Raw genomic sequence first — 12,921 nt, forward strand, 5'->3', positions numbered from 1 at the left:
ACCTGCACTGAGACCCATCATCTGACCACACACACAGTAACACAAGGACTCCTTGTTTTGAATGGTCTCCGTGGGCCATGTTCGCAGATCTGTCCTCTCTTCACATTTCACACACTCCTAATTAATCGGTAATGTCAAACGCAGTGTAACATTAAAATTCATCATCCTTGTCCTGGCTGTACATACAACAACAGCAACGCCGGCGTTGCATAATGGGCTTGTTTATACTGGTTTATACTGGTCTGGCAATGAGAGAACGAGTGTGTGTGTGTGTGTGTGTGTGTGAGAATGTGGAGTGTGTCGATGATAATAGTGTGTGTAGGTGTGAGGGCACACAAACAATTCCTTGCTGAGCTGTCACTGTCGTCCATATAAATCTGTCCACTTACTATTACAAATGACTGTTTTCTGTGCATGAGAAGCTGTAAATAGTTCATTTAGATTTTTCAATCACTAACCTTTTTATTTAAAAGGAAACAATCTGTAAGTTACTGTTTAGGTGTGGTCTAATTTAATTATCAAGTAAACAAACATTTTATTCAAATGTAAGTGAAATATTCTCTGTAAAATGCAAGTTTAAGCAAATCTGTAGGTTTTCGTTTTTCTCTCCTTAACAAAATGCTAACTGACTGATACAACACTGAGCATCATCCATCAAACATCTACACGGCGGGGCTGAACTCTCTTACCACACTGTAATAATTGCAGCCTGTTTCCTTTTGTTGACAGTAATCACTCGTTCACACTTAGACAACCTGAACCAGGTCAAGAGCTGAACGGTAGCGATGGCTTTCAGACCTATGCAGTGATTTCACCACAGACATAAAGCACTCCTGTAGTATTTATATAGACGAAGTAGTCAGACGTCACGTTAGACTCTTAGATTTGAGGTGAAATGTCTGCTCAAACAATGTTTTTAAAAAATCTTGCGCCACGACTGAACCTGGGTTCAAATACTGCAGCTCAGTGTAAAAGAAATGCCAGTTTTCTTTCTCACAGCTTCCATTAAATATGAAACATTTTCCCTAAAAGTTGGCACATGGCCATATGTGCTGCTTATCAAAACAATAATATTGTGCACTAAAAACCACAATCCATTTGGAAATCAGCAGTACTATATTAGAAAAAATATTTTATTTTAATGCTATAATAAGTCTTTTACACAAAATTGAAAATATAAAGAAAACATGTCCGAGCAATTATGTGTCTGTTCACCAGAAAAACAATTCAAATGTTCACTTGGATCATCATGTGATACCAGGTATGATGTGTCAACCATCAATCTATTATTCAACAGTGTTACCTGAGAAGTGTAAATATTCAAATTCTAAAATGCTGCTTTAAAAAAACATCAGAAAAGAGAATTCAAATAATAATGTTGATGCAATGCTGCCATCCAGGGGCAGACTGACAGAATTTAATTTTAATGAGGGAAAGCAAGCAAAAATGTTCCACTGTAAACCCACTGTGTTATGTCAGGAGTCTTGACTGTGGAAGAAGGCATAATAAAGTAAAGCAGTGACGGCGAACAGAGCGACTGACAGCAGCATGTTCTTCTGATTCTCTTTCCTTAATGTTGTCAATTCTTTGTCTTGGAAAACAAACAAGAACGAAATTAATTTTTTTTTAGAAAATCCAAATACTAAGACAGAAGCTGGTTAAACATTACAATAATATGGATAAAAAAGTATGATGATGATAACTAATTTAAATTCTAATAATTTTAGATAAATGACGGTTATGTAGAATACTGAATCACTTATCCTCACCTAGCTTCTGTAGCCTTCCCTTCACTATGGTTATTTCTTCTTCCAGTTCCTTGCTGTGAGAAAAAAAAAATTACAATTACGACAAGACAAGAGATTTGAGTATGAATGTATAAATAAAACCTATACACTAAACGTTTCTCATTCAGGTGGGTTTACTCTCATTAAAAAAAAGATTTTTTTTTTCCGATAAAAATGGCAAAAAAGTCATACTACCTGTATTTTACACAGTGGACATTAAGAAGTACAAAGTAGTTTACGATGCACAAATGAATGGACCTCATCCTTACCATTCTTTATCAGTGATCTGCTCGTGTCTGAGTCTAAACTCGGCTTTCTCCAGGTTGTCCTGACAACGTTTCCGCCGCTCCTCCAAACGGTCAATCTACAACATAGAATTTACAGTAAATAAATGTATATTTTGATACGTGTCCATAAACAGTGATACTGTAAAACACGTGATGGTTATGAAAGAATACCGTTCAAATAAGCTGAACATAATTGTGAAGTACATGTGGAGTTAATCTCACCTCAGTGGCAACGCTAACTTTCTCTTTTCTCTTGTCTTTAACATTGGTCATTTTGAGCATCTTATTGTTCTAACAGAGGCTGAACTGTGGCCGGTGGCCGGACTTTGCGGAAGTACTTTCTTCTTCTGACTTTGGACTTTGCGGAAGTACTTTCTTCTTCTTTTACTCTAAGCGTGTCCTTTCAGAAGCTCTGCTGCCCTCTAGTAGCCAAGACCAACAACTACAGCATGTTGTTGTTTCTGACTGGCGTATTTGTCTTTTTGTCTTGAAAACAATCGAAACTTAATTATATATTATTACATGTACAAAAGGTAACTAAAAAATACTCACTACTACAAACAACTTACACTCATAAAACCTTTATTATTTTATTCTGATGTGCAAATTTTAGTGTTTCCTGAACAATAATACAGTTCTATTCATCTATTCATCTTTATTTTCAGTGAGTGTGTGCAGGGAACCCCACTTTAAGGTCTGCACCTTAATAGTAAACACTTTTGCCTCTCAGGAAAAAAAGGTCACAGACAGACAGTCATTCTGTTCACTACAATATACTATTGTATTCTGTAGTTTCCATTGTTGATTTGTTTTTTTTTTTAAATATTTGTTTATATATACTGACCATAGCTGTAAAAGTCAGCTGTATTCTGTGGTCAGAAGTTGCCACCTATTCCCCAGCCTAAGCTGGTCAGCAGAGACCAGCTGACAGATTTCTCATTGGCTGGGCTTTAATCAGATTCCCTGACCTAGAAAGTATACACCATGTAAGGCTGAGAAGGTGATGGAAATAACTCTCTCTTCTCTGGAACCTTCTTTACTTTTCTGATGTTGGAATAAAAATGCCTCTTTTTGTCAACCGGAACCAAATGTTTGCTCATCAGGTCCATCTGCTGGAGCACAAGCTGAGGGTAAAACTCTTCATTTAACTCTTTAACTCTCTCTCTCTCTCTCTCTCTCTATATATATATATATAATGAGCATTTTCTGTTTTCTGTTATTAGAGTAAAGAAGAGCGTATACTGGAGCTGGAGACAAAAAACGCTATTCTTCATTTAAGACTGGCAGAGGTAATTATATACTCATTTTAATCTATTCTTTTCAAAGTTGACTTCTTTGTTCCAGGTCACACTTGTATAATTTTGCTCCTGACTTGTTAAAACTCTATGTCTTTCAAATTCTTCTTTCAGAGCTTAAGTAAACTTCGTTATCATCATGAAGAGGCTTCAAAGGCCCAGAAAGAACAGCAGAACCACAGACTGGCACAGGAGAAATGGCGGTTGGTCCTCACCAAACAGCTATCTGAGGTCCAGGTAGGATAGAGACCAGATTAAATGTGTCTATCTTTGTGGTCTCCTCACAAAAAAACACAAAGAAGAGACACGCCATGGTTCAAATATGACCTATTTTCTGTGTGTGTGTGTTGGTGAACAGGCTCTGAAGCAGGGCCTGCGTGAGGTGTTTGCTGTCTATGTGAAGTTTGCCACTGAGTTTGAGGAGCAGAGAAAGCAGCTGCTGGAGGAAGTAAAGCAAGCGATTGCTTCTCTGAATGAACAGCATGTAACTGAAATTCAAGGTGAGCTAGTGAGCAGAGACGTTGAATTTAGCACCATCAACATGACCTTTAGCTTCAGGGTTAATGACAGTCAGTGGCCCAGTGACTTTAAAATAAATAGGTCAGGTAAGTAGTGCCCTCTAGAGGCGACAAAATGCAACTAATCAGTGGAATTTGGTATTGTGACTCAAAAAGACAGGAAAATGATATTTATTTCCTTGTTCTGTTGCTGGTTACTCTACCTTTGTTTTAGCTTTGTATTTTTTTTCCTGGAGTCAAATCTAATTTGCTGCATGCCTACCAATAGGTGGCATCCCTTAAGAAAAGCTGCTCTAGAAGAGGTGCAAGAAGCGTTCATTTGTTGCATTATAAATTGTGGGGTTTTCTTTTTTATACCCAGACTTGAAGACTCGGATCACAGCTCTTGAGCACTCCCTGCAGGAAGAGACCGAGAAGTGCAGGGCAGAGAGGCAAAGAAGAAAAGAAATTCACAACACTCTCGTGGTGAGAGAGCAGATCAGTTTCTGATCATGTATAATAAAAATGAGGCCTTTTTTTGTCTGATTGCTACCACTCTTCCTCCTGTTGTAGGAGCTGAGAGGTAACATTAGGGTCCACTGCAGGGTCCGACCAGTTCTGCCCTTTGACCACATTCGGTCCCTGACCTCAGAATCAGGGTGAGTAAAGGTTGAATGCAACATAATACAACATTGTTAATTCTGGATGAGGAAGACAATTCTCTGTGTATGGAAACTGATGCCATCCTGGGCCTTATCTCCATCAGGCTTACATCATCAGAAGAAGTGGTTCATGCAATCAGTGATGTGAGTTGCACAGACTCTGTACCTGGATGTGGTAAGGCTGCTGCTCCAACTCACTGCAGTGTTCTCATTGACTCCTTTCATCTGTTCTGTTTCCAGGACACAGTGATGGTGAATTGCCTGAAGTCAGGGATGCCTGTGCAGAGCAAGATTTTTGAGTTTGAAATGTAAAATATTGACAAGTAGTATATTTACACAACATTGTTGATTTGTCACAGTGATTGTTTATATGTCTATTTCCAGGGTTCATGTGCCACAGGATTCCCAGGATGCTGTGTTTGAAGAAGTCAAACCACTCCTAACGTCCTTACTTGACGGGTGCGTTGTCAGTGGTTTAAACCAGACTTTAAACCAGTTTCACACCATCAAGCAAACAATGAGTATATGGGTTTTGTGAATTGAATGTCTCGTCTTTCTTTCCTGCAGTTATAATGTTTGCATAATGGCATATGGACAGACAGGCAGTGGGAAGACTCACACCATGATGGGATCCTTTTGTCAGGGGGAGAAGGTTGGAATACCACAGGAGACTCAGCAGGGAATTATTCCCAATGCTGCTGCTGAGCTTTTCAGGTGTGAGACAGATGTGACAGCTTTATACTGACAGGATTTGCAATTAAAAACAGTTTTGTTGAAAATACTGCAGCAGAAAGTTAACTTCAGATGAACTGTTCTTTTTTACCTGTCCAATGTTCTGTGTTTGTCCAGACTCATCTCTGAGAAACCTGAGGACAGCCACTCTGTGGAGGTGTCAGTGATGGAGGTTTACAACAATGAGGTGTATGACCTACTGGCCAAAGACGAGCAGGGAAACCCAACGTGTCAGCGCTGTGACATCATCACCACATCCTCTGGCATTAGTGATGTCCCTTCACTAACATCTGAGTTAGTACCATGTTGAAATGTTCAGTTATAGTTTTTAATTTGCTTTTTCAGTCTCAGTCAAAAACTAACTGAAATAGACTGTCAAACTGTCTCATCTGTTTTTCCTTTAAAAATCAAATAAAAAAGGTCAAGCTTTGTCATTATTAAATTTCCTTCTCTACATGTCTGACAGACCTATACATAGCGCCTGCGAGATGATGCTGATCATCAGTAACATCCAGAAACTCAGGGCTCACTGTCCAAACCTGGTCCACACCGAGTCTTCCCGCTCTCACCTCATCGTTACCCTCACTGTATCCTCCAAGAGCCCCAACGCACTGGCCCTGGGTGAGACTTGTGCATTAACTTTGATAGCTGCACTGTTATGACCTCACCTTACATCATCACCTGTTCACTGTTCTTCTCTTCAGCCCGTAGGCTACAGAATGCTAAAAGGAACATGCAGCGCTCCACCCAGCAGCAGTGGTGGAGTCCACGCTGTCGCCGTGCTAACATCACTAGTCATGGCTCATCTGATAAACTCTGTGGCAGTGCCGCCTCCTCTCCCTGCCTCTCACCCCTGCAGTCCCCGTGTCTCTCTCCCAGGCCCAGTATTTCACAGACTTCATTCAGGACCAGGCTTCGGCTGGTGGACCTGGCAGGCAGTGAGAGTGTTGGTCAGTGAGAGACAAATCAGTAGAAATTATATACACTATGTATTTATATGATGTTTACTGCCCTTATAGAAACAATAGAGGGGGAACATAAATAAAAAAACATTAAGTTTTTATTAATTTCTAGTAAAATTCACCTTCTCTTTTAAGTGTCAAAAGGGTTTTTGGATCCAACTTTAGGGGCAAGTTATGAGTACCAGTTTGTGACTTTTCTGGGATTGTGGTTTGCCAAATTGTGTCTTTGTGTGTTCAAGGCATGTCTGGAGTGAGTGGTGCAGCTCTGTGGGAGGTGTCCTGCATCAACCGCAGCCTCTCGGCTCTGTCTGACGTCCTCTCAGCTCTGGCTGAACAAAGACCTCACATTCCTTACAGGAACAGTAAACTGACTCATGTTCTTCAGGATGCCATAGGTGAAATGCCAACGCTCACATTCTTTCTACCATCAACTCTCAAAAAACACATCATCTAAACTTAAGACTAAAATATAAAAACATACGACTTTATTCTCATAAATGTATTACTCTATTTTCATATAGTAAATTTGCATATTTAATATTGAAAAATGTACAGCTTTATTCTTACAAAGTTATTACTTTTTTCTCATAGATGTATGACTTTATTCCAGTATTATTGTTTTTTTTATCGTAAGTGTGGCTTTAATACTCGTCGTAGGTTATACATTTTTTGTCGTAGGTTATTAATGTTCTTGTCTCTTCTTTATAATATTTTGTTTTGTCTTTCCTCCTGTCGTCCACAAGGTGGTGATGCCAAGTTATTGGTGATGCTGTGTGTCTCTCCCACCCAGCGTTACATCACTGAGTCTCTGCAGACTCTTGGACTGGGCACTCGAGCCCGCCAGGTCCAGAAGGCCGCACCCCGTAAGAAAAACAGCAGCCCAAAAGCTAAATGATTAATATGAGAAGTTTTTTTTTTTTTTTACTCATTTGTTATAAAGTTTAGAATTTGTCATTGTCTCTGTGGAAAACACTTATGAAAATAACAGAACTGTAAATACACAGATTTAAGCAGAAGGAAAAAATAAATAAATAAAAGTACAATATATTTAACATATTTACTTGGTTTGCACTATAGAGTATACTATAAATATAGATATTGCAGTACCTCGTTTTTTTATTTGTGCTTATCCGTAGAAATAAGTATTAATTAAAATACTATATTAAAAAGCTGTGGCGTGTCGCGGATTTCTATGTATGTCCTTGAAATAGCTCTCACGTTTCAAAAAGGTTGGTGAGCACTGTCCGAGATAAATCCTGTATTCATCATGTCATAGTAACGCCATTACTAAAGCAACAAACCCACAAAGCACTATTCATAAACAGTTGCGAGACAATATACATTGATAAACATTATTAATAACATTATACAATTACGATATTATTAAAAAGACAAAACTCATTTTACTCACCAAACACTTCTGATTAGTTGAACACAAAACCCACCCTCCTCCCCTTATCCAGGAGTTGCACTTCTAACAACAGGTCCTTTTCTATCTCCACCCACGGTACTGTCCTTTAGTATTTATGGCTTTTTAGTTTTAAATCGCTTTAGGCTGAGAATGTCCGCTCAAGCGGTGGACAGAGAAAGGTAAATATTCGAGAGTACTAATAAGTAGCTAAATTAAGTCTGGTAGCTAGGTTATTTGACCATCCAATCAAATAAAATCGCTACGTAAATGCGGGTCAGCAAGAACGCTTTGACTTACCAGATTGATTCAACTCAAAATCTGATTGGTTAAAGAAACAAACTCGTTGCCATTAATTTTTGGTTCCGAGTTGATCTTGAAGGCCGTTGGGCTGATTTCTTTCAATCTGGCAACACATGAGGCCGAAATTTGATTGGCTAAAAAAATAAAAACAAAACTCGAGTATACGGAACTGGGAGAAAATGGAAAGCTGAAAACGAGAATGAATGATGAAAACAGTTACTATGTCTGATACTGTTGAAGCCAGCACAGAATATATTGTCACTGGGACATTTTGGCAGTAAGTATATGGGGGGATACTTTGTCTTGTGCTTTCTAAAATGTGTGTTTCGATGTTCGGCTTATCAAGAAACAACTCAAATCACACGGAGTTGAAACATAACATTAGATTTTTATTATTTCAAGCAAACTGTTACAGTAAACAGTTACATAAGTTACATGTTTTACAGTATTGATTAAATCTTTTTCCTTTTCTTTTTTTTTTTTGGGGACCAGAGATTTTTTGTTGCTCTGTCCTTTGACCCTCACCCTCCCTCCCCAAGACATAGAAACAGCAAATCCATACAAGCGCAGGCAAGTAAGTAGTAACAGCACAATACATTCATTAACTCAACGATACGTTTGTACGAACAATAAGGCAAGTAGAAGAAAGAATAAACAAACAAACGGACAAAAGAAAATGGTAGACATTTACGTTGAAATGAGCTACAACAAGGCGTGGTGTGTCCTTCGTCGGGCCTGCAAAAGCAGATTTCACACGTTTCTTATGTTTTATGAGAGTTTGCTGATGTGGAACTGAACGAGGATTAACAATGATTCTCGTTAGTTGGCAGGACCACAGTAAAAGAGGCATCTGAGGAAAAACCAAAGCTGCCTTTGCGGTGCTACAAGGTTTTCCGAGTTGTAGAACATCTTACCCCAGCACGGTGAATATTCACGTGAACAAGGCGTACAACTTCATCCTATCGCCTCCATATCTGTGGCTAAGAAGAAATCTTGGAGTTCCTATCTTAAAAACGAATGGCTCAGAGTTGATCTTTTAAGTTTCCTGATGTCAACGTGACCATTCATGGCTCTTCAGGACAGTCTCTTGGCGTATTGTTGTCCCTGGGGTCGTGGTCAAATGCAGATGCGTGGGCTGGACAGGCTTCACATGTTGCTTGGAGACGACGGGAAACTTTCATTCACACAATCATCCAATGACTCGTCAACCCATACCTAAGCTTGTTCTTAGTGTTAAGTCAGTCCTAATGAGGAAAGAGAAAACAACAGGCAGTCCACACTCGGTGACTGTTCATGTAGTGGTCATGTCCGCAGCTACTGGCCTTCAAAAACTGCAAGACTTTCTGCAGGAAATGTTAAATAAAAGACATTAAAGGGGCATTAATCAAATGCCAAATTCGGCCACCAGGTGGCAACTATGTATTGAGGACTTGGAGCAGATACAACCCACCTCTTATTTTATTTTTTTTATTTTTTAACATGTTTTTCCTCAATGAACAGTTAAACAACAAAAATCAAGTGTTTGTTTTTACCCCCACCAAAAACAAAAAGTTATCATGTAGTTATAGTAAACATGGAGGCTTTCATCAGAAGAACTCCAGATAAACAAGGTCCTGTGGTAGTGCAGAAAAGAATGAATACAAAAATTACTGGTCTTGGAACATGGGAAATACTAGATTTAGAGCCTGTCCTCCAGACACAAATCACAAACAAACCAGAGATATGATAAATTAAAAAAAAAAAACATCTCCATGAAGGAAGTACGACTAGGATTCTCTCCTGGAGAAGGAGAAGTTGTTTTGAGAAGGGGCCACCTGATCACTTGTCTCCTCTGCTGTCCACAGTGTTTCCCTTCACTCCATCCAGTCCCCTTCATCAAACTCAGACTCGTCCTCAGAGTCAGAGTACTCCACGGCGATGCGGCGTGAAAGGATGGTAGCAACGTCGTTACCGACCCGCTCATGCTTGGCCTCTTGCTCTCGCTGCTCCTCCACTTTTCGCAGTTGTATGCCTGCAGGAGACAAAGAGCTCTGGTCAAATCTGACAGATTAAGAGTAAACTGGCCTAGTGGGACATTTAACTACTTTCATGTGTAACACGGTGGTGCAGTATATATACTGTATATATTTTGCATTGCTCATTTTTTGTTTGTAAAAGTGACAGTTGTATGGTACTAAAATACGTAAATTACTGTAAAAAAAAGTGTTGGAACTGCTGCTCTACGTCATGCTCGTGTTTCTGACTCTTCTTCTCTGTCACCACTTCATGTTCTACCTTTTCTGATGGCCTCCAACAGAACACTGCGTGCATCGCTGATAGGCGGCAGATTTGCTGGATGGTGCCTCTTGGTCCCCACATCGTGGACAGTGTGCGGTGATGACGAGGCCATGGCTGCTGCTGAGGGGAAGGCCGGCACAGGTGGTGGGCCTGAGGGACATGGGGAGGAGCTCCTTGCCCCGGGTAGAGGCAGAGGCGGAGGCGGAGGGGGTGGAGGCAGGATGGAGCCATCTGACTGTGTCCCAGAGCCCATGGATGAGCCTTTGTCCATAACCTGCTGGAGACGTGCCGGAGAGGAGTGGAGTGGAGGCGCCACGGGCGGAGGAGCCGGATGGAGCACGCCTGGAGCGATTTGAAGTGGAGCAGGAGGAGGTGGGATGGCCTGTGGCTGCTGCTGGACTGGCAGAGGTGGAATGGGAGGAGGGGGAGTGCCCCGCAGCCCTGAGGAGGGTAAAGGGGGGGGTGGAGGGGGCAGAGGAGGAGGTGGAGGAGGAGGTGTATTGGAGTTGAGGCCTGCTGTCCGGGCAGGAGACTGAGGTCTGCTGTCGGAAAAACCAGAACTGGAGCTGGAGAGAGAGAGAAGCAGAGAAAGGGAGAGCTAAGAAACTTTTTCCCCCCATACTAAATGAAACAACACTATTATTATTTTGTGAGCAACAAGGTTCAATGTAAGGTCCTAAGCTAAATTCTTTAAGTCAAAAATATGAGCCTTAGCTATAGGGATGGCAGTTTATTGACAAGAATTCTCCAAATTATAAATGTAAATAATTCATTAATCCACACGGCAAAACAGATAAAACGCCATTATTATTATTATTATTATTATGTTCCACAAAATGAACATGGGAACCAACATAAACAACAGAGACACTCTAATTAACAAAGGATATGGTCAAATCACAGATTAAAGATTAAATATAAATAGCTAACAGGATTAGCTCAATTTAAATTGAGGCTATCTCCGCTGGGGGGATTTCTATGGTGTACCCTGTCCTTTCCATTCCATTTTCTCTTCATGTCCTCTCATTAAGGGGACATATTACATGACCTCATCCAGACCAACTGCTGTTTTGTCTACATTGACATTCACTGTTATAAATGACAATACTGATTAATCATGATTAGAATTTTTAAATTGATTGACAGCTCTAACATTAGGTAGTAGGCCACGATAGGTGATAAAAATCACTGTACCCTACTGAAAATCCTTGAACACCATATATTCTTCCTTATTGTCGTTATGCCAAGTAAAAGGCTGACGAACATCACATATAATTGGTGTGGACAGAAAACTCCAAAGCGACTAGATTAAACTCCTACATTAAAGACTGAATGTTATTAGTAATGGCTGCTCGCAGTTGCTGGAGCTGTGTGGGTGGATCGAGCTACTAACCAGGACACCGGAACACAATGAGTGACATGTTCACAATCAATTTTCTTCCCACAGAGAAAATTGCTGCAGACAAAAAAACACAGCAAAAGAGAGGAGAGAGAAAAATAATGTGTTGAGTATTTCCGCCAAAGCATACTTGAGGCTGCATGTGAGTAAATATCTCTGGTATGAGCTTCATTCATGGTGAAGAGGATTGAAAGGAGAGCAAAAATGATAAAAGACCAACTATGGAAGCATGCCTTGAGAATCAGAAAACTAATTGAAGGTAAAAGAAAGGATAAAAAAGGGGGATGGGCAGAATTTGTGAGAAAACGCTGCAAGGAGTACTGTGGAAAAAAAGATCAATGATGTTTCTGAGGTGCTGCAGCCGCAGTCTTAATCATCCCGTCTGATCTCTTCATTCCTTCAAACGGTGACATATGCAGCCAAAGTGCAGAACCGAAAAAAACCCCAAAAAACCCCGAAATTCGCTCAGTGGCCTTAACAGAGTATCGATCCAGCCGTTCTCTGAGACGTTTCTGTTTCTTTCATCTTTGGTAGACAAAAGTTCAGTCTATTCATCCGGAAAACAATCCATCATCCCTTCGTCCCTGTGTTTACGTTGGTCCAGCTACATTTAAATCCCAACTACGTACAAGTGATTTAACAAAAAAACAAAAAAAACTAATGATATGATGGTAGTGTGATGGAACATCAGCTGTATTTACACCCTTCAACCCTTCAATGTTCTCAACAACTCATCTATTTACAACCAAATATATTTGTATCAGGGCTGTCAATCAATTTAAGTGTTGGCTAATTAATCCCTTAGGAGGGTATTTTTCATTGATTCCATCCTAATCTGAAGTCGTCAGTGGCCAAGCTTATGTTTCTGTTTTATTATTTCTTTGTCCACCATCAGAGCCATCAGGACCAACCTGTGGATACCTGTGCCATGCCCAGAGACACATTGGCATTTAACTACTGTCCGACCTGTTAGTGGAGGCCCTGCTCTGTTTACGTCAGTACAGCCACAGCTGTATGTTGGGTGACTCATATTTAAAATAAAAAATATAAATGTTTTAAATATAACTACAAAAGCAGCATTTGTTCTGAGATTACACTACTAATCTTGCTGCATAGTTGGCAACTGATATAATTATGTAAATATTTTGCATTATGATGAATCTGCTTTATGGATTTGTGTGTGTTTTTTCTGTGTGTGTGTTTGTCTCCTGTCCCACCTGATCACTGAGGGAGGCTTGATCTCTCCCAGTGGGTGAACAGGCGGAGGAGGAGGCGGTGGGTCGTTGGGCCGTGAGTACATTCTGTCCCCGGT

The 12,921-nt window shown here is 40.3% G+C and overlaps 3 protein-coding genes across 6 annotated transcripts in view; 1 reads left to right on the plus strand and 2 right to left on the minus strand.

Moving 5' to 3' along the window:
* Positions 1-1,373: 1,373 nt before the first annotated feature.
* ccdc167 (coiled-coil domain containing 167) lies at positions 1,374-2,423 on the minus strand. Its single transcript, XM_008312979.3, has 4 exons — positions 2,297-2,423; positions 2,057-2,151; positions 1,770-1,822; positions 1,374-1,591 (listed from the first exon to the last, which is right to left on the minus strand). Exons 1-4 carry the CDS (start codon positions 2,354-2,356, stop codon positions 1,476-1,478), a joined length of 324 nt encoding a protein of 107 aa, XP_008311201.1. The 5' UTR covers positions 2,357-2,423; the 3' UTR covers positions 1,374-1,475.
* A 543-nt stretch (positions 2,424-2,966) lies between these two features.
* kif25 (kinesin family member 25) lies at positions 2,967-7,608 on the plus strand. The gene is made up of 15 exons (XM_025057083.1): positions 2,967-3,204; positions 3,298-3,363; positions 3,484-3,606; positions 3,728-3,869; positions 4,249-4,352; positions 4,440-4,525; positions 4,633-4,672; positions 4,769-4,836; positions 4,913-4,987; positions 5,096-5,242; positions 5,378-5,554; positions 5,727-5,881; positions 5,965-6,210; positions 6,462-6,617; positions 6,966-7,608. The coding sequence occupies exons 1-15, from the start codon at positions 3,136-3,138 to the stop codon at positions 7,115-7,117; spliced, it is 1,806 nt and encodes a 601-aa protein (XP_024912851.1). The 5' UTR covers positions 2,967-3,135; the 3' UTR covers positions 7,118-7,608.
* A 693-nt stretch (positions 7,609-8,301) lies between these two features.
* The window catches only part of wasf1 (WASP family member 1), a 38,956-nt gene continuing 34,336 nt past the window's right edge, over positions 8,302-12,921 (minus strand). For 2 of the 4 annotated variants that reach the window (XM_008312980.3, XM_008312982.3), the window contains 3 exons: positions 11,604-11,666; positions 10,208-10,776; positions 8,302-9,944 (listed from right to left, as the gene is read on the minus strand). In XM_008312980.3, the coding sequence (XP_008311202.1) occupies positions 9,787-9,944; positions 10,208-10,776; positions 11,604-11,666 (790 nt within the window). In that variant the 3' untranslated portion in view covers positions 8,302-9,786. Of the gene's footprint in view, positions 9,945-10,207; positions 10,777-11,603; positions 11,667-12,826 lie in introns of all 4 variants that reach the window. The other 2 variants (XM_017033710.2, XM_008312981.3) reach the window with 2 other exon arrangements.

This window comes from Cynoglossus semilaevis, chromosome 7, assembly GCF_000523025.1.
Source record: "Cynoglossus semilaevis isolate Cse_v1.0 chromosome 7, Cse_v1.0, whole genome shotgun sequence".
NCBI classification, from domain to species: Eukaryota; Metazoa; Chordata; class Actinopteri; order Pleuronectiformes; family Cynoglossidae; genus Cynoglossus; species Cynoglossus semilaevis.

Coding starts and splice junctions, on each gene's coding strand:
- ccdc167 (XM_008312979.3), bottom strand. CDS start 2,356: ATGCTCAAAATGACCAATGTTAAAGACAAGAGAAAAGAGAAAGTTAGC. Junction 2,152..2,296: donor AAGTTAGCGTTGCCACTGAG/GTGAGATTAACT, acceptor TCTATGTTGTAG/ATTGACCGTTTGGAGGAGCG. Junction 1,592..1,769: donor GGGAAGGCTACAGAAGCTAG/GTGAGGATAAGT, acceptor TTGTTTTCCAAG/ACAAAGAATTGACAACATTA.
- kif25 (XM_025057083.1), top strand. CDS start 3,136: ATGCCTCTTTTTGTCAACCGGAACCAAATGTTTGCTCATCAGGTCCAT. Junction 3,205..3,297: donor TGCTGGAGCACAAGCTGAGG/GTAAAACTCTTC, acceptor TTCTGTTATTAG/AGTAAAGAAGAGCGTATACT. Junction 5,555..5,726: donor GTCCCTTCACTAACATCTGA/GTTAGTACCATG, acceptor CATGTCTGACAG/ACCTATACATAGCGCCTGCG.